The sequence below is a fragment of the Carassius gibelio genome, chromosome B2 (assembly GCF_023724105.1).
Source record: "Carassius gibelio isolate Cgi1373 ecotype wild population from Czech Republic chromosome B2, carGib1.2-hapl.c, whole genome shotgun sequence".
NCBI classification, from domain to species: domain Eukaryota; kingdom Metazoa; phylum Chordata; class Actinopteri; order Cypriniformes; family Cyprinidae; genus Carassius; species Carassius gibelio.
Genome location: NC_068397.1, coordinates 31,832,098 through 31,858,376, shown reverse-complemented (window position 1 = coordinate 31,858,376; position 26,279 = coordinate 31,832,098). Strand labels below are relative to the sequence as shown.

Genomic DNA, 26,279 nt, shown 5'->3' with positions numbered 1-26,279 from the left:
CCGGGGGACTAAAACTTTTTGAATCTGAAAATCATGGTAAATTTATCTTATTTTGTCTTCTGGGACACATGTAAGTATCTTCTGTAGCTTCTGAAGGGCAGCACTAAATTATAACATGCATTTTGTATGATCCCTCTTATTTTGGTAAATAACATTTAGCAGATTCTGCAAAGGGGGATGTACACTTTTGACTTCAACTGTATTTCCTTATCTTAAAACTGTTTTAACTGTAAATTAATATAGAACAGGCAATGTGTGACAAATTCACAGATATATATATTTTGTAACATTTCTTCCCAGATCCAGTCAATGACTGTGGAACAATGTAACGAATGATTTTCTTTAAGGCTCTTCTTCGGAAAGCGACTCAGTGTTTCATTGTTTCTGGAGGAGCGGGCTGAGTGACGTCACCCGGGGGGGGTCAGGGAGGAGAGGCTGCTGTCTGCGAGCATCGATGACATCAACGAGCTCAAGATACTCCGGAGGCTTCTGCAAATGGAGGCTGTGTCTGAGAACGGAATATGATGCTCGAGTCTCTCTTCAAAGGCACCTTCGCGCAGGTAAACACGGCTTTTATTTTAATTTTATTATTTTATTTGTACATGTAGAGAAAGGATCAGATGCCGGTATTATATGTGCTCTCCCGGGGAGCAGAAGAACACCGGATCACCTGCGCTGTTCTGTGTTGTTCACAGAGTTATTGATGAGAAGGAGCAGATGATTTCTTTAAGTCTTTATTTCGGCTCGTTGTTCGGTCTCATCCGGACGCGTTTGCGCCTTTGTTCGGGTTTGGCTCCAGATTCTCTCCGGATTCACATCTAACCTTCGTCTCGGAGCGGATCCGGGTGGAAACGGGCGAGGATTGAAGTGAGGTGTGTTTTCTGACCTGCTCCGCGATCATAGCTGAGAATAACAGAGAAATATGAAGGAAAATTACTGAGCAGTTTGACTGGGAACAAAGCCTGTCTGGGATCGAACACCATCGCCTTCCTCCTGATGCAGACCCAGATAACAAATAACACATTACTACCAGCACAAATATATCATTTCTACAATTGGTAAACCGCAACAATACATGAATTATAAACAAACACAGACAGAACCTGCTCTTTAATTCAGTTTTAATGAGCTGCTAAAAAAAGCAAACTATAATTGTGAAGAAATGTCTAGAACAGAAAACAGTACAATAATATATGAGTGGTTGCCAGGTGTTGCTAAGGTGATGTTTTATATATATATGTGTGTGTGTGTGTGTGTGTGTGTGATTGCACAGTTGTTTTATTCACCTCCCTGCTTGGTTCTTGTTCTGTTTGTTACACTCTCTCTCTCTCTCTCTCTCTCTCTCTCACACACACACACACACACACACACTCTCTCTCTCTCTCTCTCTCTCTCACACACACACACACACACACACACACTCTCTCTCTCTCTCTCTCTCTCACACACACACACACACACACACACACACACACACCTTCAGCATGAGTGTGTGGCCGGTGGCTCATGGAAACGAGCATCAGCAGTTCCTCGCTGTAGATCTCATGGGTTTCTCATAATGATCTCAGCTGTAGCTATTTGTGGACATCAGTGTGAGTGAAAATCCTGCCAAAGTCTCTCGATGGGATTCATCCATCCGCTGCGGGAGAGTTTTAATATCACTTTATACTGCATTAAACGTCCAAATCTAAAGAGTGAGATTCAAATCACGATCAGATCACATCTGTTCATCCACATTATATTTTTTAGGCTTTTGTCAAAAGAGTAGATTTTCAGATTTTGTCTTTATATTTACACATTTAGAAGATGCTTTTATCTAAAGTGATTTACAAATAAGGAATACGACAACCGCTTCATCTTGCATAAATAAACACAAGAATATAAATGCTTGTAATATAAAATGAATCATTTTTAAGAATAGAACAAATTAGAACAATTAAGGAATCTGCAAAGCAAAGAAGGTTTTAATCAGGATGCAGTTAAGTGTTGGCAGAAGAGATGAGTTTTCAGCTTCTATACGTTTAGATATTTCAGAAACACTTGAAAGCTCTGTTCATTTACTAAATCATCAGACATATGTTTTCTCTTGGCGAGCGATAAAACAACAGATGCACATTGAATATCATGAGGGGGCTGTAAGAAACCACAGAGCAACTGCATCACATGCTGAAACTGCTCAGAACACCTTGAAAAGGTTGGATATTCCTTACACAGCCTGGTGTGCATGCAGAACACGTGTGTTTAACAGTGATGCTCGTATCACTGTGTTAATAAACCCCTGACTCTGGCCGGCCGAGGCTGTGGTTTAGCGGTCAGACAGGTGAGTTAGCCTCACACAGACCTGTCAGGACGCTTCTGAATAACACGGCTCTGTTTACTGCTCAGAGCAGTGCAGATACACCGCAGGCTTTGAGCTGCATCAGTGCATTCAACTTTCCACATGATTTGAACTGAAAGCGCAGTGGTTTCTCTGTGAGCTCAGGACGAGTGTAGCGTGTCGTTATTTGTGATTGTGTTTCTGACCCGCCAGCATTGATTCGCTTGTCTCTGATTGGTCCAGAGCAGTTTGACGGACAGGAGCGAGAGATTGAGGCAGAGATGTGGAGAAGATGGCCGACTCGTGTTATTTCAGACAAACACTTCCCAATGCTTTTGGGAATACAAGGTAGATTCGCTCAGCATCCATGTGCCAAAATGTCTGCTGATGGCGACGATCTGCTTATTTGCTGTTTTTACTGTTTCTGCTGTCTCTTTCCCATGGATCCTGCTAATGTGTAACCTTGAGAGCGTTTTACCCAAAAGACTGAAGCAAAGACAGACTGTATTGTGATATACAGTAAATTTAAACAAGTCATTTGGCTGTTAATGTTCATAATAGACTTGGAGGTGGAGCCATGTGACACTCCTGACATCTGATTGGCTGCCCCAAAACCTCTTTAGTGCTGACAGTTTGATGAGTGACATTTCATTTCAATGACTGAGAAGGAAGCATTTCTTTGTTAATTTATTAATGTTGAATAATTACAAGAATCTTAACACTTGAGGCAAGATTCAGAAGAATAAAGTTAAAGGCACGATAAGGAACGCTGCTCAAAATCCTGTAGTTTTCCATTAAATGACATTATACACTGCTAAAAATGATCTTCTTACTCTGTATTTATCTTGTTTTCTAGTACAAATATTTAGACATCCTTGTATCAAGATGCATTTACTTTACAGGTAAAATTACTTGCCTTTTTAAAAAATTACTTATAAAATTATTTGCTTAAAATGATCAAAAATGATGTGCCAATGGAGCAAGAAAACCAATCGTGTTAAGCCTTTGAATTAAGATGAGTTTTCTGACCCCATTGGCAGATATTTCTGCTCATGTGATTCCTCCTGTTCACACGCAGCAGATTATCCGTTTGGGACAGCACATCCGGTTTGTGTTTGGAATGGATTGATGAATGTATACCAGTGTGCAAATTCGCTGTGTTGACCTCTGACCTCAGCAGATTGGGTCACATTATGAAGCTGAGGAACAGTGAATAGATGAAGGTTTATGTGCTGAGAGCAGATGTCCTATCGTTCTGTTCCTCATTTGCTCTTTAATATTGATCTTTTGGCCTTGAAATTTACAGACTTCATTCACAAAAGCAGGTGACATCAATCCATGCGGTCAATAACTCGTCACTCAATGTCCGGCAATCACAGAGAGACCTCGGGATAAAGACCTCAGGCTTTTGGGTGTTCACAAAACACAATGATTCAAAGCAGCTTTAGATTTCAGAGAAGATTGTGTCAAAGTAATGTTCATATGGAAGTAATAAAGCTACCGTTCCTCTGCTATTAATGCACACTGCAGAAAATTATCTTCTTTCTTAGTATTTTTGACTTGTTTTCTAGAACAAATATCTAGATAATATCAAAGATTCTAAATCAAGATACTTGAGATGCAAAATAAAGAATCTGGAATCAGAATGAAGTGAGTTTATGCTTAAAACAAGCACAAATATCTGCCTTTAATTCAAAAGGAAACAAGTGTAATTTTCTGACCCAATGGCAGATATTTGTTTTTGTTTTAAGCATAAATTCACTTTATTATGATACATTTCCTAGAAAACAAGTAAAAGCATTTTATATATACATTTAAATTCTAAAGAGAGTGGGACCCAACACCGACCCCTGAGGGACACCCTGCCGCAATGGAACAGTCTGACATCTGTTTGAAGAATAGACAAGTTGAGTGTGTTCTGAAAGATATGATTCAAATCATTTGAAAGCTACACCAGAAAGACCAAACCACTTATGTAATCTGTCCAGTAGTATAGTGTGACATTCCAGCGATTCAAGAATGTTTCGATATTTGTTACAGAAAACAAGAAGAAAATCATATTTTTCAGTGCAGTGATTACAGCTGGTTATTGTAGAGATTACAGTATAATTATAATAATAATCAGCCAAATTTGGCATCTTTGCAAGGATTGGTCCGTCGACAGAAGGAACCTCAGGGTGTCCAGACCGTCTAAAGAGTGATTTGTGCATTTCACTCCTCCTATAACTCCATCTGTGTTTGAGCGTCTGTCTCGCTGCACAACCTGATCCTCGACGAGCTCAGAAAACACTGTTCTTACTGTAATGTGCGATATGTGAGCGGAGCACAGGGAGATTTACTGGAGATTCACTCCTGCGCTTCTGCTGTAATTACCATTCAGCTTTATTAACAGTCTGTGTTGAAATACCAAATCCATTAAACATGATTCACTTTGTGTTTCTAGAAGATTCTGATTCTTGAAGATAAGTTAATGAGGTGGGGTTTTATGTGTGTTTTTAACATGTTAATTGTAAGTTTAAATTATATTAAAAACAGAAATAGTTTGAGTCATGTTTGCGGTGAACTGTTCATCTAGAAACACTGAATCACACTTGATGATGTTCAGAGCTCTCTGAGTCTGTCAAGCTGCTCATCATTAATGGCAGTTCAGCTTTTCATAGTTTACCAGCTACTAACTAACACCAGGTAACCACACGGACACTAACATGGCTCTCATTTCATTCCTGTTAGCTGGATCCTCGTCTCGGTTGCTGTGATGTCCTCAAGACGTGTCACATTTGTCCTTGTTCATCGCTGATGTATTTTTAATGTTTCATTTTGTGAGAACTAAAGATATAAGTGTGGTGGCGGCGGGCATGATTTATTAAAGATAAAATAATAATCCAGGAGAGCGAATCTGCCGTAGGTCGCAGTGGCAGCCAAGCACCTGATTTATTTAAAATGACTGCGATGGAGCACTGCTCACAAACACTGAACTTTAACACGCTTAAATTGATGCACAGAAAGATCCGCTTTATAGCTGCTTGCCCTGAGAATTATGATCCAGAAGCAATTTGGACAAATTGGCCAGAGCACAATATACAAACACACACACATTCTTACTCTCTCTCACACACACACACACACACACACACACACACACACACACACACACACACACACACACACACACACACACACACGCACATGCATTAAGGGTAATACCTTCATACTGCTGGTTTGTCAGAAGTTGCTACAGAAAGAAAATCCAGCCAATCAGATTTGAGCTTGCTGGGTTGAGAAAGTGCAGTCTGTCAGTGGAGTGTGTCGTGTTCAGATGCAGGTGTGTGTGTGTGTGTGTGTGTGTGTGTGTGATGGATGTCAGTCAGCCTGTAGGTCAGTCTGAGATCAGACGAGCTCGTTACCGGCCTCTGATTAACACAAGATGAATGAGACGGCCAGGAGAAGCGTGACGCAGCAACAGAACCACGAGACATGAGCAGGACTGTTCACTTTGCTCTGTTTAAATGGAAATTTGATGCCCACCAACATGCAACAAAATTTGTATTTTGATTAAAATGATCCAGCTGTGTTTCTCTTTTGTGCTCAGCAGGATTTGAACTGTGTGTGTGTGTGTGTGTGTGTGTGTGTGTGTGTGTGTGTCACATTGCTTTAAAGTGATAGTTCAGCCAAGAATGACCATTCTGTCATCAGTTATTCACCCTCATGTTGTTCCAGACCTCTATCACTGACTGTTTTCTGTGGAACATAAAAGATAACATGCCGAAGAACATTAGTAACCAAAAAGTGTTGAACCAAAATTGTTTGTTGACAGAATGCTCATTTTTTGGGAGAACAATCCCTTTAAGGCCTGAGTGCATAAATGTTTTAACAATCATTATTACATAATCATGTATATCTAACATGGATAGGTCTCTAAATTGTCTCAACCGTATGAAACTGTCCAGATATTTTAAAAACAATTAAAATGTAATCAAATAAGACACATTTCGTTTATCCGTTGGAACTTGGAAGGGTGTTTCGAGCGGCATCATTTTTCATGTTTTTCATCACCATCATCACTTCTGTTCTGGCTCATCCTGGTTTCGATATGTTGATCTCAAAATGTCTTCATTTTCATCATCTTCAAAATCAGCGTTTTGTTCGCTGAAAGCTTTGTCATCTGATCCAGCAGTAAATGACTCTAATGTTTAATTGTGAATCACAGAGGCATCCCGATGTCTCAAAAGGCTAAACAAGATTGTTTTTCTTGCTCCACTGCCAGATATTTTTCCTCTTTTTAAGCAAAAATTAACAACATTTTGGTCTTTTTTTCAAGACGTAATATCTTGTAAAGGAAATGCATCTTGATTCAAGAATGTTTAGATCTTTATACTAGAAAAGAAGACAAGCATGCTGTAGTGTCCGGAGACGGTGGAGGTTCAGATGGAGGAGGGTCTCTGAAGACAGCTTCCTCCGTGATCTAATGTTGAGACGAGTGACTTGATATTGGATCTGTTCTTTGGCTTTAATCAATGTGTTTTCTGTCTCTGTGTGACAAGGAGTGAAAGAGAGATTTGTGCAGCCGGACGCTGAATATACGCAGTGTTTCTTACCGGCTTGGATTCTCTCGGGTGGAGCTGACGTGTGTCCTAACAGCAGGTTATAGAGGAAGAGCCGGTCTTTGTGAGGCATGTTCCTGCTGCAGAGCGGTCGTCCTTCTGCTGATGCTCTGTCTGATATCACTGGATTGACTCATTCCCTCACCCCTTTCTTTACTTCCGAACACGTGTAGGTGTGCATTAATCTGTGTTGAAGCGATGCGGATCAGGATTCAGAGGCTGATTGAGCTTTAGTTCAGAGTCGATGATGAGAGTCTGTAAGCGTGTTATGACCGTTATTATCTTACTGTTCATTTAGCAGAGCTGTCCTCTGTGTCCGATCCGTTCAGAGTAAAACCCTCCGTTATTCATTACCTCCTGCACTCATTCAGGCTTCAGCCGTCAGTTTTCTGGTGTTTGTGACGCGAGTCTCTTGAGTCTTTCTCATCTGGCCCTGTTTCTGCCCAAGGTCGTCGCTCGCTGGTTTTACTGAAGAAGTCTTGTGCAATCAGAGACACACACGCTCCTCAGGTTTGAGCCGGTGTTGTTCTTTGAAGCATGATCTGCAGGGGATTTGCTTCATTTGGTCTTTAGTCTGGGCTTCAGGAGCCACGGTTAAACTCACCAGCACTGAATCTGGATCACACAGCTGTGATAAACCACTCTCTCAATAATCCAACATAACGCTGTTGGTCATATGATGTCTGAATCTGATAATATTCACTCATGTTAGATCTTGGATATTGTTTTATGAAGCTTCACATCCAAGCAAAAGCGTGTAATCTAGAGTGTATTCATGTGTAGGGTTGACTGTAATGGGTTTATCAATGGCTAATGTCAATATTGGTATTTAGAGATCAGGTGATCCTAAGATAGATATATATATAATTATTATACAAGATTTCGCCAATACCAAACATCAATCTTAATAACTACAATTAATTTTGTATTTAATCATTTATAAGTGATACATAATTGTCCATGAAGGTCAGGTGCACATACAGTAAGCAAGTTTTCTTTATAGATAAAATGAGCCAAAAAAAGATTGACCTCAGACTGAAAAGTCTAAAAATGTTAGATGCCCATGAGATGGATGCAATATTAATGCAATACTAGAATTTGCAAAGTTAAGGCATGAACACTGGACAGCGAAATGATCAGAAAGACAGGTGGAGAAGAAAAGATGCATATGAACTGAAACAGAATTAAGAATTCAAGAAGAATTAGGTGTGAACCATCAGGAAACACTTCCAGAACTGCAACCGTCCTGGAGTCTCCAGAAGAGCAAGGTGTCCGGTTCTCTTCACACCGGACTCATTTCGTTCGGCTGAATCACACTAGACTTGGTTGTTTGTTAGGGTTGATTGGCTCTTGGTGTGGTTGATTCGTCGTGAGAAACCGGTCCGACCTAACGGACCAAAGAACCAAGCGGTATCATAATTCATAACAGGAAGTCAGTGTCTGATTTAGTGAGTGAGAATATGTGTAACTGCAGTCAAAAACCAATATATATCATATATGATGTCGGTAAAAACCCAAGTAATCCATACATACAAAGAAAACGAAACAAAAAAGTTCAGAAATGAAGTTGTGTATCATAATGGAATGAGACATGGAAAAAGTATTGAACTAATGAAATGTATTTAACCCTTTGTACAAAAGCCTTTGTTGGTAGTGACAGCTTCAAGATGCATCCTGTAAGGAGAAACTAGTAAAAATATTAAATATAATGAAATATAATTCTACATATATATATATATATATGCTATAGTGGGAGTGTCAGTCAGATGCATGTTTAAATGCATGTGCTCTTATTTCAGTGTTGTTAATGTTGAGGTTAGTCAGCGGTTACTGAGAGCAGGAGTAACAGCTACATTAATAAGTGTTTGTCAGGACCGCTATAAAGACATAACAAGCCTGGAGTGAACTACTCAATCCATCTCAATGAATGACCCAGAGGAATGTAAACAAGTGAACTCTGACCAATCAGAGGAGAGATTTACTCACATGTGACCTGCATAAACACAGTTTGGTTCACTGTGCAGTGTTGCCTTGTAAGAAAGTGCAATATTGTAACAAGTTTAGTCCCTTTTTCAGAACAAAGCAACAATCTACAGGTCTGAAAACACACTTAGATTAGCTACAAAATCCTAAAATGTATATACCTGTTTACCTGTATATTAGTGCTGTCAAATGACTAATCGCAATTAATCACTTTCAAAATAAAAGTTTTTGTTTACATAATATATGTGTGTGTACTCTATACGTTTATTATGTATATACTGTATAAATGCACATACATGCATGTATATATTTAAGAATATGTATAAAAAAATTATAATGTTTCTAGATTAAACATATATATGATATAAATTATATGATTATAAATGTAAATATTTTCAAAATATATACTGTATGTGTGTCTATTAATATATACATAATAAATATGCACATTAAACATATATTATGTAAACAAAAACGTTTCTTTTGGATGCGATTAATCACTTGACAACACTAGTATATATATATATTGAGTGTGTTAGGAATGTCCACCTTATATTAGCACAACAATTGTTTGGTTTTTTTAACTAACATTGTTTTAGTGTTTTTATCTGAAAATGTCTAAATATCAGTTGATTGTCATTATTATTAGCTGACGAGATGTAGCTCTTCACACCTCGTTAATGCAGATTGTGTGTCTGGTGTTTATCCAATCAGAATCCAGGTTTGTTTGGCCAGCTGTATCAGTTATGGCCATAATCAGCATAATTTGTATGGTGGACAGAAACCGCAGTACTGACCTTCAGAAGGATTTTACCTGCTTTTTGTCACCAAATGTATCCGCATCACCTGCCTACGTTCCTCTCTCCGTCTCATGTGTTTTTCCATGTGTGTTTCACGGATGCAGCATGACGCCGCACCATCTGTCCACGGTAAACACGCCAAGAGTCCCAGAGAACACGCTCTGATTCCAGTCCTGGAAAGCGCTCGGTCTGATGGTCTGTATGAAGGACGGTTGGGTTTTCTGCTTGTGTGAGTTATATTTCATCTCTGGACGGTTTCCAGCTGTAGCCTGCAGGGTTTGAGCTCTGCGTCAGAACAGCCGTGTTTCTCCATTTGTTCTTCAGGATCAAAGACTCTTATGTTAAACAGAATTTCCTCCTCCTCACACTGGAGCGGTGTCTTCTGCTCACACATACTCCATTGCTCATTTATGTGCACTATAATAAGAATTTATTAGCAAAAACGCACATCTACATTTTTTTAATGTTCAAAAATCATGTTTTTTTATTGTTATCATGCTTTTACTGTGTAAGTTAGCTGTATTTTTTTTACCTAATTAAAATAACCCAACTGCAGTTTGTTTGAGATTAATTGGAATGCACAAGGAAAAACATGATTTTTTAAAAATATTGATAATCTGTTTTTGCAAATGAACTCTTCGTATATACTCAATGTACTGAAAAAAGAGTGTTACTTACTTAAGGTAAGTGTTTTAATAAAGCTTAATAAGAAAAAAAAATACCTTTATGACTGGTTTTGTGCTCCAGGGCACATGGCAATTTAACAGTTAATGTACAACAGAAGATCTCGGTGTGTGTCCAACGGTTCTGGTGAAGGGACTCTCAGAGCAGCTCTGGAGAAGAAGTTCATGTGCTCATATATTAAGACTCAGACACTTGTGTGTTTGAACCCCCTGACTGACTGCACTGTTTTGTAAATCCAGTCAGATGCAAATTTGTTTTTTTGTTTTTTGACATTGACGTGTGCATTTACAATTACAGACTACATTGTAACCTGAAGTCATATTTGCACTCTGTATGCTCGTTACATGTGTTTATACAGCTTTGGCTTGACTTCCCAGTGAATATGAGCGCTGATGCAGCTGTACTCTGAATCTCGACAGACGCTGCGCTTCGGGGTCGTGGCTGCAGCTTGTTTGTACAGAAACTGGAGTGTTTCAGCTGTTGAGCATTAGTATCATTTTCACACACATCTGCACTGGCGCAAGCTTCATTTAACATCGATCAGCCGCACAATCTGCTTCCACCACCCTCCGTAAGCGGCTTGCGGCCTGCGCTAACCAAACGTCCGTCATTTGTCTGTCTGTTGACCCGTGGCCTGTGGCTCCGCAGATGTCCTCCTGACCCGCAGCAGCTGGAGGCTCGTTCCCGCGCTCTATGACGGCCAATCAGTGCACACTAATCCTAACCCACTCAACCACTTCAGCTCACTCAACTACCCACCGAAACAGTGTTCAGAGCTGGTTTATACTAACTAATCAAACCACGGCGAACCCTCGAGATTCTGCTTGACCCACATCAGAGAAAATAATCAAATGCCAAGAAGCACAAGGGATTAATTCACTGGAGAATTACAAATAGGCATTGCTATATGTTTTATTTCATTTACTCTGCAAAAAAAAAAAAAAAAAAAAAAGCTTTTCTATCTTAGATTTTTTGTTTCGTTTCCAGCCAAAATATCTAAAAATTCTTAAATCAAGAATGATTTTCTAGATGAGTTAAAATGATAATCTTGTTTTTTTGAGCAGTTTCTGCATTGAGATGTGCAATATATGAAGTATTTGACTCTCATTGTGTTGATGTAAACTTATGTTACACAGATCTCTTTACCTGCTTGAGCCTCAACGCTGACCTGCAGCAGTGCTTCTGGACTTTGACTTTTATATACTCTTTGGTTTGTTTGTTGTTTGTTGTTCTCATTATTCTCAATAGTAATGTCCATAGCCACAATCCAATGATTGTCGTAATTAATCAGCATCATAACTTAAACATACATCATTTCAACATCATTTATCACAGCATTTTTAAAAGCTAAAGTAAAGTGTTTAATTGTCAAGAAAACTATGTCATTATAAAGATATTTCCCCAAAATAGGCTTCATCTTTTTTATGCAAATGTTAAAATATTTTGTTTTTCTTTTGATTTTTTGCATGCAGTTTAAATTGTAATGCTTCAGGTAATGAATGGCATCATTGAGCCTTCGTTTGACCTCACGGTCACATGACAACAATCACATCTGCTGGCTGTTTGGATGGTTGCCATGGAAACCATATTCCCAGGTCAGGAAGCAGACAGACTGGCTAAACCGACCGTCTGCTAGCTGCCTCCCGTCACAGAGGTCAGTTAATTCTCAGCACATAGAGACTCTTTCACCTAGATATCACACTATAGAGACTGTGTCTGTTCCCCGAACTAGAAAATACAAAAAACGTCCAAACCAAGTTAAGATTAACAATTTAATTGAGGTTCAACAAACAAAAGACATGCAATATGGATAAACAAATGATAAAGCTTGGCTTATTGAATATCAGATCCCTTTCTACGAAAACACTTGTTGTAAATAATATGATAACTGATCATAATATAGATGTGCTCTGTTTGACAGAAACTTGGCTAAAACCTGATGATTACATTATTTTAAATGAGTCCACCCCCCAAGATTACTGTTATAAACACGAGCCGCGTCTAAATGGAAAAGGGGGAGGTGTTGCTTCAATTTATAACAACATTTTCAGGATTTCTCAGAGGGCAGGCTTCAAGTATAACTCGTTTGAAGTAATGGTGCTGCATATAACATTATCCAGAGAAACAAATGTTAATGATAAATCCCCTGTTATGTTTGTACTGGCTACTGTATACAGGCCACCAGGGCACCATACAGACTTTATTAAAGAGTTTGGTGATTTTACATCCGAGTTAGTTCTGGCTGCAGATAAAGTTTTAATAGTTGGTGATTTTAATATCCATGTTGATAATGAAAAAGATGCATTGGGATCAGCATGTATAGTCATTCTGAACTCTATTGGTGTTAGACAACATGTTTCAGGACCTACTCATTTTTGAAATCATACTCTAGATTTAATACTGTCACATGGAATTGATGTTGATAGTGTTGAAATTATTCAGCGTGATGATATCTCAGATCATTATTTAGTTTTGTGTAAACTTCATATAGCCAAAATTGTAAATTCTACTTCTTGTTACAAGCATGGAAGAACCATAACTTCTACCACAAAAGATTGCTTTTTAAGTAATCTTCCTGATGTATCCAAATTCCTTAGCATATCCAAAACCTCAGAACAACTTGATGATGTAACAGAAACTATGGACTCTCTCTTTTCTAGCACTTTAAATACAGTTGCTCCTTTACACTTAAGGAAGGTTAAGGAAAACAGTTTGACACCATGGTATAATGAGCATACTCGCACCCTAAAGAGAGCAGCCCGAAAAATGGAGCGCAGCTGGAGGAAAACAAAATTAGAGGTATTTCGTATTGCTTGGCAGGAAAGTAACCTATCCTACAGAAAAGCATTAAAAACTGCTAGATCCGATTACTTTTCTTCTCTTTTAGAAGAAAACAAACATAACCCCAGGTATTTATTCAATACAGTGGCTAAATTAACGAAAAATAAAGCCTCAACAAGTGTTGACATTTCCCAACACCAGAGCATTAATAACTTTATGAACTACTTTACTTCTAAAATCGATACTATTAGAGATAAAATTGCAACCATTCAGCCATCAGCTACAGTATCACATCAGACAGTGCACTATAGACCCCCTGAGGAACAGTTCCACTCATTCTCTACTATAGGAGAGGAAGAATTGTATAAACTTGTTAAATCATCTAAACCAGTGGTTTTCAACCTGTGGGTTGCGGTGGTATTGCAGGTGTGCCGCCAATTACTATTAAAATAAATAATATTGTTAAATATATGTAAAAATGTCTAAGTCATAACATAACATAATTTCATATATATATAATTAAATAACAAAAAATAAATGTTAAACTGTTACTATACTTCCACTATTCGAGCTCGCTGATTGGTTTAAGAATAAACCACCAATTTATCTTAGATATTTTTGCTGCATATGCTAAAGAACAACAAATTCAAAAATTCATACATAAATGGCTGTTGTGTTTCCTCCTGACTGCTTGCTCCGGTGACTATCTACCCGCTGCCGAGCTCTGCCTGGATCTGGTTTTCCCGTTTTGCTGAGTGGTGCCAACTCTGAGCGAGAGTTATTTTCTGTTCATTTCCAGTCCATTCTAGGGCTGTGCGATTAATAGAAATCATCGTAAAATCACGATTTGAGCTTTCGCGATTTATAAATCGCTTTATAGCACGATTTTCTGCTGCCCTGACCTCCCGTAGTTTGCTATCCGATCCAATCAGAATGCAGCGCCTCTAGCACAAGAACAGAACAGACTGGGCATATACCTAACTCCAGGTTCACACACTGTCTGGGATGCACCTTTTTTTCCGAGCCCATGTTAACGGATCCGAGAGTTCACACGGTAAAAGGCTAGAAATAAAAAAAAGTGTAAAAATAGAGCAGCATGTATCTGAGCAAACACGTCTGGTTTTGTGACAGAGCAAAGGAAATCTGCGTGCGAACAGAGAGATTCACGCTCGTGCATTATTTTAATGTGCTTTCGCGTTATATTTATGCGCTCTCGCTGCTGACCGCATACACATACCGTATACACACTGCAAACACCTGAGGCACTGCTACAATTAATTAGCTCTATGAACAATGCATGGCAAAAAAGGGGGAAAAAAAGTCCCTGGACACAGGTTTTTTTTTTTTTTTTTTGCCATAAGTCTATACATTTTTACTATAGTTATAATTTTGACTTATGTCTGTTCTAGAGACGTTACAATTTTTTGATAAAGCTCTAATTGGTTTTCTTTTGGAAATATGTTTCAAATTAATCCTGAATGCATTTATGACTGTAAAGCATATCGGTGTGTGTCACAGTGGCAAAATTGATCAAAGAAATTGCGAAAGTTTTTTTTTTTTTTTTTTCATATCGCACAGCCCTAGTTCATTCAATAAATACAGTTAACAATCTAGCTTTTGAGTACTTCCAACAATAGCGGGGTCAGTTAATTTTTTTGAATTGGGCCGCGCAAACATATGTGTGTGGTTGTGTGGGCTGCGAGCTGAAAAAGGTTAGGAACCACTGATCTAAACCAACAACATGTATGTTAGACCCTATACCATCTAAGCTCCTAAAAGAGGTGCTTCCAGAAGTCATAGATCCTCTTCTGACTATCATTAATTCCTCTTTGTCATTATGATATGTCCCCAAAACCTTCAAACTGGATGTTATTAAGCCTCTCATTAAAAAAAAAACACAACTTGACCCCAAAGAACTAGTTAATTATAGACCAATCTCGAGTCTCCCTTTTCTGTCCAAGATACTAGAAAAGGTAGTATCCTCACAATTATATTCCTTCTTAGAGAAAAATGGTATATGTGGGGATTTCCAGTCAGGATTTAGACCGTATCATAGTACTGAGACTGCTCTCCTTAGAGTTACAAATGATCTGCTCTTATCATCTGATCGTGGGTTTATCTCTCTATATCTGCTGCGTTCGACACAATTGATCACAACATTCTTTTGCATAGACTTGAACACTTTGATGGCATTAATGGAAGTGCATTAGCATATTTTAAATTGTACTTATATGACCCCCATCAATTCGTAGCAGTGAATGAAGAGGTATCATATCAATCACAAGTGCAGTATGGAGTACCTCAAGGCTCAGTACTAGGGCCACTACTCTTCACGCTTTATAGAGATATCAACAGGAAACATGGTGTTAGCTTTCACTGTTATGCTGATGATACTCAGCTCTATATTTTATCTATATATAGACCCCAACTAAGCAATCCAGAGGCAAGGAACCAAAACTCCAGATGCCATTCTTCTAATGATGTAGCAAGTACATTGGGTGTTATGGGAAGTGTTCCCGTTCCGGTTTACCTAATTAATGCAGCCTAAAAGTCCCGGATTTAGATATTAAAAGCTTATTAGTATGTTATGTGTATGCCAGGTTAAAGAGATGGGTCTTTAATCTAGAGTTAAACTGCAAGAGTGTGTCTGCCTCCCGAACAATGTTAGGTAGGTTATTCCAGAGTTTAGGCGCCAAATAGGAAAAGGATCTGCCGCCCGCAGTTGATTTTGATATTCTAGGTATTATCAAATTGCCTGAGTTTTGAGAATGTAGCGGACGTAGAGGAGTATAATGTAAAAGGAGCTCATTCAAATACTGAGGTGCTAAACCATTCAGGGTTTTATAGGTAATAAGCAATATTTTAAAATCTATACGATGTTTGATAGGGAGCCAGTGCAGTGTGGACAGGACCGGGCTAATATGGTCATACTTCCTGGTTCTAGTAAGAACTCTTGCTGCTGCTTTTTGGACTAGCTGTAGTTTGTTTACTAAGCGTGCAGAACAACCACCCAATAAAGCATTACAATAATCTAACCTTGACGTTATAAATGCATGGATTAACATTTCTGCATTTGACATTGAGAGCAAAGGCCGTAATTTAGATATATTTTTGAGATGGAAAAATGCAGTTTGTAAAAATCACTTTGTTTTTGTGAAAATCACATCTTGTTTGAGAAAATCAGATCACGTTTGTGAAATTCAGATTACATTTTTGAAAATGTTTGTGAAAATCATGTTGTGTTTGTAAAAATTCTGATTGTTTTTGTAGAAATCAGATCATGTTTGTGAAAATCAGATTGTGTTTGTGAAAATGTTCTAGAAAATCAGATCACCATCATGTTTGCGACATTGAGAAAGCCACACAGTGTTCGACTCTTCAGAAATCAGTCAGCAGAGTCTGCATCTGAGAGCGACTCCTTCTCTTGCTAAAACCAGCATATGGCTCTGCCTCTCCCGACTCACTGCTTTATTAGACAATCTTTCCTGTATGTTATATAATATTTGTTCATTTAAATCTCCCATGTCGTGTCTGATTGTAGGAATACCGGATCAGACCGCTGAGGATTATGAAAACCAGGACATGAAGCTCAAACACATCTAAAAAAAAAAGAAAGAGTGTGGTGAGTATCTGTCATCTGTGTGTGTGTGTGTGTGTGTGTGTGCTGGATAATCACATGCCTCCAGTTCCTCTATTTTTGGACGTGTCGTCTCTTCTCGAGTGTGTCGTGGATCTGTGAAGGTGTCTTGATTGAACTCTGACAGGCCTGACAGCAAATCCCAACTCCTCCTCAGTCGTTTCCTCGAGCGAAGGAAATAAACACATTTTTGAGAAGCGTGTTCGTTTTGCACTTTAACTTTGATGACCTGACAGCGCCGATGCCATCTGCATGTTAGCTGCCCATTAGCATGGGTTTAGCGGCCCCTCTGAGATCTGCCACATCAGCTGGAAGGCATGCAATGACATTCAGTTTGGATCTAATGGCGCGTCGCACAGTTAAAGTGCAGCTTGTTCTGCGAGCATATGCTCGTGCGGGTCTTTAGCTGCTGTTTGATGATCCCGTGTTGAACTGTATTTGTGGAGCCACTCAACATCTGGTGGCACGTAAGCGGGTTGTGACCTCAGTGAATGTCTGGACGGTCGACACGCTGCAATCAGATGCAGCTTTAGCGCAGACGCAGCGGGCGGACCGATAACCCACTCGAGGAGAGTATCGAGACTGTTTCACTCGGTGCTCTGATGATGAGGCCAAACCCGCTCCTCAACTCACCTTTGAATTCTGTGCTGTTTTTTTTTAGCATCTCACATGTTACTGCTAGTCATAAATGAGATTAGCTCTGGCGCTCATTTGTTCTGCTGTTATTGTCTGAGTGTGAAAAGCAGACCAGGAACGTAACGTGGAGCGATTGATATCGGATCACACAAAGCCCTAGATGGGAAACATTTGAATAATTTGATTTTTCTGAGTAAATATTGCCTCCTGGCTGTGGAGGTTTTGCAGGCCTGTGCTGAATCCTCCTGGAAGATGACGGTCCAAACTGCACTTAACATCCGAGAGTAAAACACACAATGCCTGGGAAGCTTTTCAATAATTAATGGGCTCTCTTGTAAAAAATCCATCTCTGCGAGAGCGAAGTGATGGTGTTGAGATGACGTCTGTGCAGCAGCACTTTACTCTCGTCTGTTTGAGAGCATGTTAGTTCTCATCAGAGTCCAGACCAGAAAAGCATTGACTGTATTAAACACCTGTCATATAATCAGTGTAAAGAGCCATGTCTGCACGAGATCAAAACTACCTCAGAAAAACTTGCAGCGATGATGATGATGAACGTGGCTTCATCAAGTTCAGTCTCGTGCCATATGTCATTTTGCAGCTCATTTTGACCACATTATATTTTTATGTGATGTCTTCGAATCATAACATTATTTCTAGTGTATTATTTGTCAGATGTTCTGCACATTTTCCTCTGTTACAGAAGTGCAGGGTATAAAGTAAGTCATTTGTAGCGAAAATACAAAAACAATACAACTACGTATTTTCCATCTTACAAACCTTTAAATCTCTAATACTTAGAAATGCAATTTTCCCATATTCTCTCAAATACCATCCCAACGAGTCAAACACAGTCTGAGGGTATGTGATTTCCCAGCATGCATTGCATCATGAATAAATGATGAGGTTGTTTTGTCATTATTGTTGGTTATTTGTTGTGTTGTGATGTTTGTTCATTTCTTGTTTGTGTTTGTTTGTCGTCTACTACAGTTAACAATATTTTGAACATATTGGCTTGATTGAACGATTGTTCCTTTACAAACAAAGACTGCATAGATCAGATTAACAGATTAAATGTCTCATAAGATTATATATGGCTATCGAGAAAATTTATAAATTAATTGTGCAACTGATTACAATTTTTTTGGCTGAATGAGGCATTTAGTGAAAAATAAAATTCAAACTGACAAGATAAAGCACTGTTAATTGTAATTATTGATACAATAGTTGTGAGAAAGTAGAAATAAAATGTGTGTGTCTGAGTGAGTGTGTGTGTGTGTGTTTGTGAGTGTCTGAGTGAGTTTGTGTGTGTTTGTGAGTGTGTGTGTGTGTGTGTGTCTGAGTCAGTGAGTGTGTGTGTGTGTGTGTGTGTGTGTGTGTGTGTGTGTGTGTGTGTGTTTGTGAGTGTCTGAGTGAGTTTGTGTGTGTTTGTGAGTGTGTGTGTGTGTGTGTGTGTGTGTCTGAGTCAGTCAGTGAGTGTGTGTGTCTGTGTGTATGGTGTGTTTCTGCTGCTGAGCTCTCTGCTCTCTGTCTGCAGTGCGTCTGGACGTCAGTCGTCGGGTCAAGGGTCATGGCTCTCTGGGGCAGAGGTCCTCTCCGCTCCTCGCTGCTGCTCTTCTTCATCTTCCTGCAGAACTCCTGCGACTCTTTGTGTAGGTCTCCATGTAACGCACTGTTGTTGGTATGGTAACAATGCATGTCCTTTGTGATGGGATGTCGTCATGGAAACTAAGCAGAGGCTGATGCTGTTTTACTGCAATTAATTATTAAAACAGAAAGATTGCTGTCTGCTGGACACTGGAATGAAAGTGACTTCTCTCTCTTTAGCAATAACAACCCTGATAAATAAAGGAAGCGCATCTGTGATGTGATGATGTGATCAGTGTGACTGAAGAGGCCATTTCATGTGATGTCACCAAAGATTCATTAAAATGTTTAACCTTGAATCAGCATTTAGTATAGTTATAATGATTGCATTAATCCACATATGATTTAACTGTATTTAATTAATTGCATTTTTAATTGCATTCCAATGATTACTTGCATTCATTATTTCATTACAATAATTCAGACTTGGTTTGCTTGGTGGCGTCACCTGAAACCCGTGTAAATAATGATCACAGTCTCTGATTCACTGTGATCTTGTTCTCACAGTGTCACATGACCCCATAGTGATGATGTTATTTCCTCCCATGGCAGTCGTCATGGTGATGTTTGCAGGGATGCAGGTTCTGTCTCTGTGTGTATGATTCTGAAGGGTGCAGTTGTGTATCTGGAAGATTCCAGTGTGTGTGTGTGTGTGTGTGTGTGAGAGTGTGTGTGTGTGTGTGAGTGAGGGCTGTCAGTGGAGCAGGAGACGCTCAGAGGAAACGCCCCACAGCAGCTCGTTCTGTTTATTTTCTGTTTGTTGTGCTTCAGTGGCAGCTCTCCTCACCTCAGCTCTCTATACACTTACAAATCATGATGTACAGCAGACGAGCAATAATAAGTAGTGAAATCTGCTTTTATTAAACTGTTAAACAAGTGGAAATAAAACAACACATTCATAAAATATCACACACTTGTGTCATCTTGTGTGTGTGTGTGTGTGTGTCACCTGCAGATGGGGGGAGGGTTTATAGATGAATGTCACAGGATCAGCTTTAACTCGCCGCTATGGCAACAGAACACCGCTGCGATGATCCTGCGCTCTGGGTGCCGTATCTATGACTACGGCCAGCCAGTGTGTGTGTGTGTGTGTGTGTGTGTGTGTGTGTGTGCTGTACTGCAGAATCTGATCGTCTTGTGTTCACAGTCCAGTATTTAGTGGCCTGTTGGAATCAGGCTGGTGTTTTTGGTGACAGATGTTCCTGCATTCACTGCCTCTATAAGCTCTTACTGATATCAAACTGATATAATGTGATTTAGGGCAAAAAAGCTTGACACTGAATAGCACCTTGTTGTCTTCAGAGCATCTTTATCGTTTGGTTTCTGCATAGTCTTGAATTTGCCTCTCTCCTAAACACTACATGTGAGTCAGTGGACAGGGCTAAACAGGCGGTGATGTGGAACTGGTGGGCGGGGCTAAACAGGTGGTGATGCAGAACTGGTGGGCGGGGCTAAACAGCTGGTGTTGTAGAACTGGTGGGAGGGGCTAAACAGCTGGTGTTGTAGAACTGGTGGGCGGGGCTAAACAGCTGGTGTTGTAGAACTGGTGGGCGGGGCTAAACAGGCGGTGATGTATAATTGGTGGGCGGGGCTAAACAAGTGGTGATGCAGAACTGGTGGGCGGGGCCAAACAGGCGGTGATGTATAATTGGTGGGCGGGGCTAAACAGGCGATGTTGCAGAACTGGTGGGCGGGGTTAAACAGCTGGTGATGTATAATTAGTGGATGGGGCTAAACAGGTGTTTATCCACACTATTACATTATGGATATGAATAAAGTTCAATGTAAGCTGTTTTTAGACTAACATCAAAGATCAAGGATCTTTTTATAGTACACATAGAGCAGCAGTGACTACACAGAGCTGCTGATAATGACCGTGGAATTGCACAGATTGTCAGTTAAAAGCTCTGTGTAGTAAACTCTGCTCTTTCACGCAGGTGAAGCAATTTACTGCTGATTAGAGAACCGACTTAAATGACAAGATGCGCATTAATTATTGGTGATATTTATTGTGCACCCCTAGATATTGGTGAAACATAAACAGAAATTCATGCAGAGTCTTTAAAAATGTTGACTGTGCACTTGTGCTGTAAGAGAAAGGCCTGACATCAGCTTGAGTTGAGTTTCATGATTGCTTCTGCTGTTTGTGAAGCTGCTTTGACACAATCAGCGTTTCTGTTCAAATGAAGGTGACTTGATCAACTTGATTCATTCAGTGCTGAAATATGTGGATTCAAATGTAAAAAAGTCAAGTCATGTTTATTTGTATTGCACTTTTCACGATCCAGGTCATTTGACAGAAGTGTTGAAATGTCATCCGTTCATGTGGAGCTGCTGTGTGAGTGAGTCTGTGTTGAACAGGTGTGTTTCTGAGGCCGGTACGAGTGAGCAGCAGCTCTCTGAAGGCTGGAAATGATCATTAATTGATGATCCTGACGTCAGTGAGGTGCTTGTGTTTCTGTTGCAGTGGCTCCGAGGTTCACTAAGATTCCCACGGATCAGATCGGTGTGTCCGGCGGAGTCGTGTCGTTCGTGTGTCAGGCCGCAGGCGACCCCAAGCCTCAGGTGTTCTGGAACAAAAAGGGCAAGAAAGTGAATTCACAGAGGATCGAGGTGAGAAACACACAGCAGCAGAGAATCAGATCACTCTGAGACAAGATATCGACTGAATCAGGCCGTCAGAAGCAGAAATAAAAGGAATAAATGAATGAATGAAAAAATATATCAACGTGTTTTCCAGAATATCAGTCACATCTGAATGTTACTCAAATGCATTGTTGAGAGAAAGATAACACAGATAAGTCACATAGGTGTAATAATGGCATTTTATTATTATACTGGAAAATACCAGTAAATTATAAACACTGTGACATGCTGTCACCCCACAGTTAAATATAACTCTACTCAGAACAGCATGAATGATTTCAATATAAAAGAAACATAAATTATAGGTGCATTCATTGTAAACAATATTTATTATAAATGCCAAGCCTAAACGAGTTCATTTAAAGTGCTTGATAAATAAAGTCTCGTTCATCACATTTAGCACCAGTACAAATGTGTGCAATCTGACCCTGTTTCATGTGCTTGACATTAATTGGATTACATAAAACTCACTTTGGAATAGAAGTCAAAGCATTTCTCAGATGATAAAAAATACAACAAATACAACTGCAATAAATTCTGTGGAGCAGTCAATGGTCCCCATGCGGAAACTGATTATTAAACATTCTAAATAATATTTGAATTAATATCTAAAACTGCACAAAAAAATGTGTGTGTGAGATTGTGTGTGTCTGTTTCTGTGTGTGTGTGTGTGTGTGTGTGTGTGTGTGTGTGTGTGTTTGCACCTGCGTCCTCACAGCTGGCGATGGAGAGTCTTTATTCTGTACTTTTGTGACCAAACAGGAGGGGATTTGAACTAATCTGTTCTCATGAATATGCAAATGAGATGCTAATGAGCAGAGCAGAAGCCTTTATTCCTGTACAGTTGCTAAAGCAGCAGAAGAAAGAGTGTGTCTCTGCGGGGAATGGAGTTCCTAAAGCATGTGACCTCTGTTAGGGACAGAAAAGAATCCCGCTTTGCCTGAAGTCAGTGTCAGTCACACGTAAAATAAGCTGACAGAAGTATAAATGAGTTTTGTTCAGCCGTTCTACCTAAATGTTGAACTGTTTATTTGGTGAACATGAATTCAGAGCTCATACTGGCTGCTGATGTCATTTCCTGTGTGTGTGTGTGTGTGTGTGTGTGTGTGTGTACTGTAATGTGTTTAATTCCCAAATGGATGAGTGTGTTTAGGTGTGTTCTGTGATCCCAAATGAACTTATTAGACTGTAAAAACTGCAAAATTACCCTTTTAAACTCTTGAAGGTCTCCATATTTGATCAGATCAGTTATTCAGTTGGATGAAAGTCACGGAAATGTAATTGATTTAAATGTGTTGGTCATAAATGAGTTATTATTTCACAACTGAACATAATTCAGCTTTTTCTTTGCTGATCTGATAACTGTGATCTCCTGTGATTGGTGGATGTGTGCTCATGCTGCTCTGTCATTGGTCCAGACCGTAGAGTTTGATGAAGGGGCGGGAGCAGTGCTGCGTATCCAGCCACTCAGAGCTCCGCGGGACGAAAACGTTTACGAATGTGTCGCCAAAAACACTGAAGGTGAAATCGCTGTGACCTCCAAACTGTCCATCATCAGAGGTGAGATATACTATCATCATAATAGTTAAGATGAACTCAGACCATTCATAATTTCCTCCAGATATACTGTATATTACAGTCACACTGCAGAAAATGTTTTTGTTTTCCAGTACAACGTTCTGCTGTGAGATATTTCTGTGATTATTGTCACGTCTTTTTCCACTCATCTGCTGTGTAATGAAGAACTGTCATAATGTTAATTTGAAAATCTCTGAATCTTCACAAGTAAATGTGTTTAATATTTTAAGGACAAAGTGAACAGATATAGTGACTCGAGCAGATGACACAATCTTTGTGTTGGTGCTTCATTGGCTGCAGCTGGGCTTGTTTTGATTGGCTGGCCACGTCACAAAGGCCCCGGGGCCCTGCACATGCTGTGTCTGTAATCGAGACGATAGTGAGACGCTTGGCTCACATCCGCATTCACAACACCATCAGCTCAACGCTTGTGTCCTTATCAAGAACTGGCTGTCAAACACACTGAGAATCGTCCAGGAACGCGTCTTTGGTTCCTGATTCCTGCTCGCAGTGTCTGCCCATTACAGTTTTTTTCAGCTACTTACACACATTTTCAACATTTTTCACACAAATGTAAGAATTGCACACACAAACTGCAAAATACCTCACATCTCTTGCAAAATGACAAAAACTATCACAAACACATCTCATAAGTATTTTTGGTTGGTGTTAGCAAACACTTTTGCCATAATATTACAGTTCCCTTTTAATAATACACTCATACTTCATCTCGCTAAGACGCTATGGGAAAAAAACAATTTTCTCCTGAACTGAAGCCTTTTTTCAATCACACCATGAAACTGCACGGCCATTGGATGATAAAGTATATAAAAAATGAACCAATGGCTCTGCAGCGGAGCTGTTGACGAAGCTCACCAAAGACTGCCAAAGCCCGCCAGACTGGGTGAGGCATGTGGCTATATAAGTGGGTGTTCAACACAGGATTCTCCGATTTCTTTTCCTTTAGTGACGACTACGTTTCTACACTGATCCGAAGCCACTCGCTGTTGACAAGCCTTTGCTTCAATGATGCAGCGGTCCTTTTCCCCTGCTGCCATCCAGTGACACTAAAAGAGCTTGGTGTTGTTGCAAATGCCACGCCGTTACTGCAGGTCGTGCTTCTCTGAACACTGATGGTGGCCAAACCGAATGTGTTTCCTGCTTGGGGAAATCCATGCGGAAGCTGGGCTCATGGGAACATATTGTTCTCACTGCAAGAACTTCAGTCTTGCCTCTCTCTGCTCGCGGATTGCTTTCTTTTCAGGGAGCGTTTCCGCCCCTCACCCCCCCCCCCCCCCCACACACAATGTAGTTACTCCAGAATGGGGTGTGGCCATACAGAGACTGGCGATGAGATAGGTACCACTCAACCTCTTCGTTTCAGAGGTTGCCTCTTGGAAGAACGCCCGCTGGATGGAACAGGGTGTGGTCATGGGGATGGTTTGCAGAAGGACAGTCATTACAGACGCCTCCAGCTCAGATATGGGGGACAGTTTGCAAAGCCATACTGACTATTGGCCACTGGTCGAAGGTGTAAAAAGGCTTCCACATCAACTGCCTGGAAATACTGCTGTATGTTAAGCCTGTCAGTTCTTCCTACCAGTCCTAAAGGGGCACCACATGCTAATCCGATCGGACAACATGTCGGTGGTGTCCAACATAAATAGCCGGGGAGCCTCTCTTCACTCTTGTAGAACACCTCCTGGAATGGGTTTTAACTCAACCTGTGCTCACCGAGAGCGAACATGTTATCAAGGAGCAATGTCCTCTCAGAGAAGTGGATGCTCCATCCGCAGATGGTTCAGAGGATCTGGGAGATCTTTGGTGAGGCCGAGGTGTCCAGGGACATCTTGGCCCACGATTGGTCTATTTCCTCCTTTATGCTTTACCCCAAGTTGCCCTGATCCCACAGGTAATAAGGCAAGTAAGGGAACAAAAACACAAGGTTCTCCTGGTGGCCCCCCTATGGATGAACCAGCTGTGGCTCTCAGAGCTAACTCAGCTGTTGGTAATGGCCCCTTGGCCTGTTCTGCTGAGGCGGGATCTCTCTCTCAAGCGAATGGTACCATTTGACTTCCTCGGTCTGACCTATGGGCCCTGCACCTTTAGCCACTCGATGGGAGCCTTCGAGCCTCCCAGAGCGAGTCTTAAACACAATTTCAGAGGCTAGAGCCCCATCTATGAGACACCTCTATGCCTTTAAGTGGCATTAGTTCACCTGTTAGCTCTCGACCCCTGCGTGCCAAAGTTACAGGAGTACTCTGGAATGATTGACCAGGCCGGACGTGACCTCAGGAAACTCAGCCCATCTTAGCCTTGGGTTGTTTTAAACTTCACTATGAGCATTGGTTGCTTATGTAAGTTTGATTCTTTTAGTCGTTCGACTCCATTAGCATGGCATGATTTTACTGTGTTCCCATAATGTCTTAGCAAGAGCTAGTACGAGTGTAGACTCAGTCATCGCTTCAGTCAAAGTAACCTGAGAATCCTGTGGTGAACAGACACTTATATAGCCAGATGCCTTGCTTATTCTGCCGTGCTTCGGCAGGCTTTGGTGGGCTTCGCCACTATAAGCTTGTGCAGCTCCACTGCTGAGCCATTGGTTCATTTTTAAAACACTGCACAAACCAATGGCCGTGCTGTTTAAATGTTTAAATTTAAATGCGTGATTGAAAAAAGGCTTCAGTTTAGTAGAAAAAATGCTTTTTACCATAGTGTCATAGCAAGATGCAGTACTTGTTCCCATATATTTTTTTTTCAACTGCTTACACACAAACTCTTTCCTTGTCACACAGTTTCTGAAAGCTGACACTCAAATAGCAGAAGCACACACAAAATCTGAAAACCATACACTAATTCTCAGCCTTTGAATCAATTTTCAATTTCATAAAACACTTTTTCCAACACACAATTCTCTGTGTAACACACAAAAATCTAAGGGGCAATGGTGTTCGCAAATTGCTTTTGAG

The 26,279-nt window shown here is 40.2% G+C and overlaps 1 protein-coding gene across 5 annotated transcripts in view; it reads left to right on the top strand.

The window, feature by feature from the left end:
- The first annotated feature begins 428 nt into the window (after positions 1-428).
- Positions 429-26,279, top strand: part of ptprsb (protein tyrosine phosphatase receptor type Sb) — an 87,267-nt gene continuing 61,416 nt past the window's right edge. For all 5 annotated transcript variants that reach the window (XM_052548395.1, XM_052548396.1, XM_052548392.1 and 2 more), the window contains exons 1-5: positions 429-560; positions 16,708-16,788; positions 18,977-19,091; positions 21,554-21,699; positions 23,151-23,292. In XM_052548395.1, coding sequence (XP_052404355.1) covers positions 19,010-19,091; positions 21,554-21,699; positions 23,151-23,292 — 370 coding nt within the window. In that variant the 5' untranslated portion in view covers positions 429-560; positions 16,708-16,788; positions 18,977-19,009. The remainder of the gene's footprint in view (positions 561-16,707; positions 16,789-18,976; positions 19,092-21,553; positions 21,700-23,150; positions 23,293-26,279) is intronic.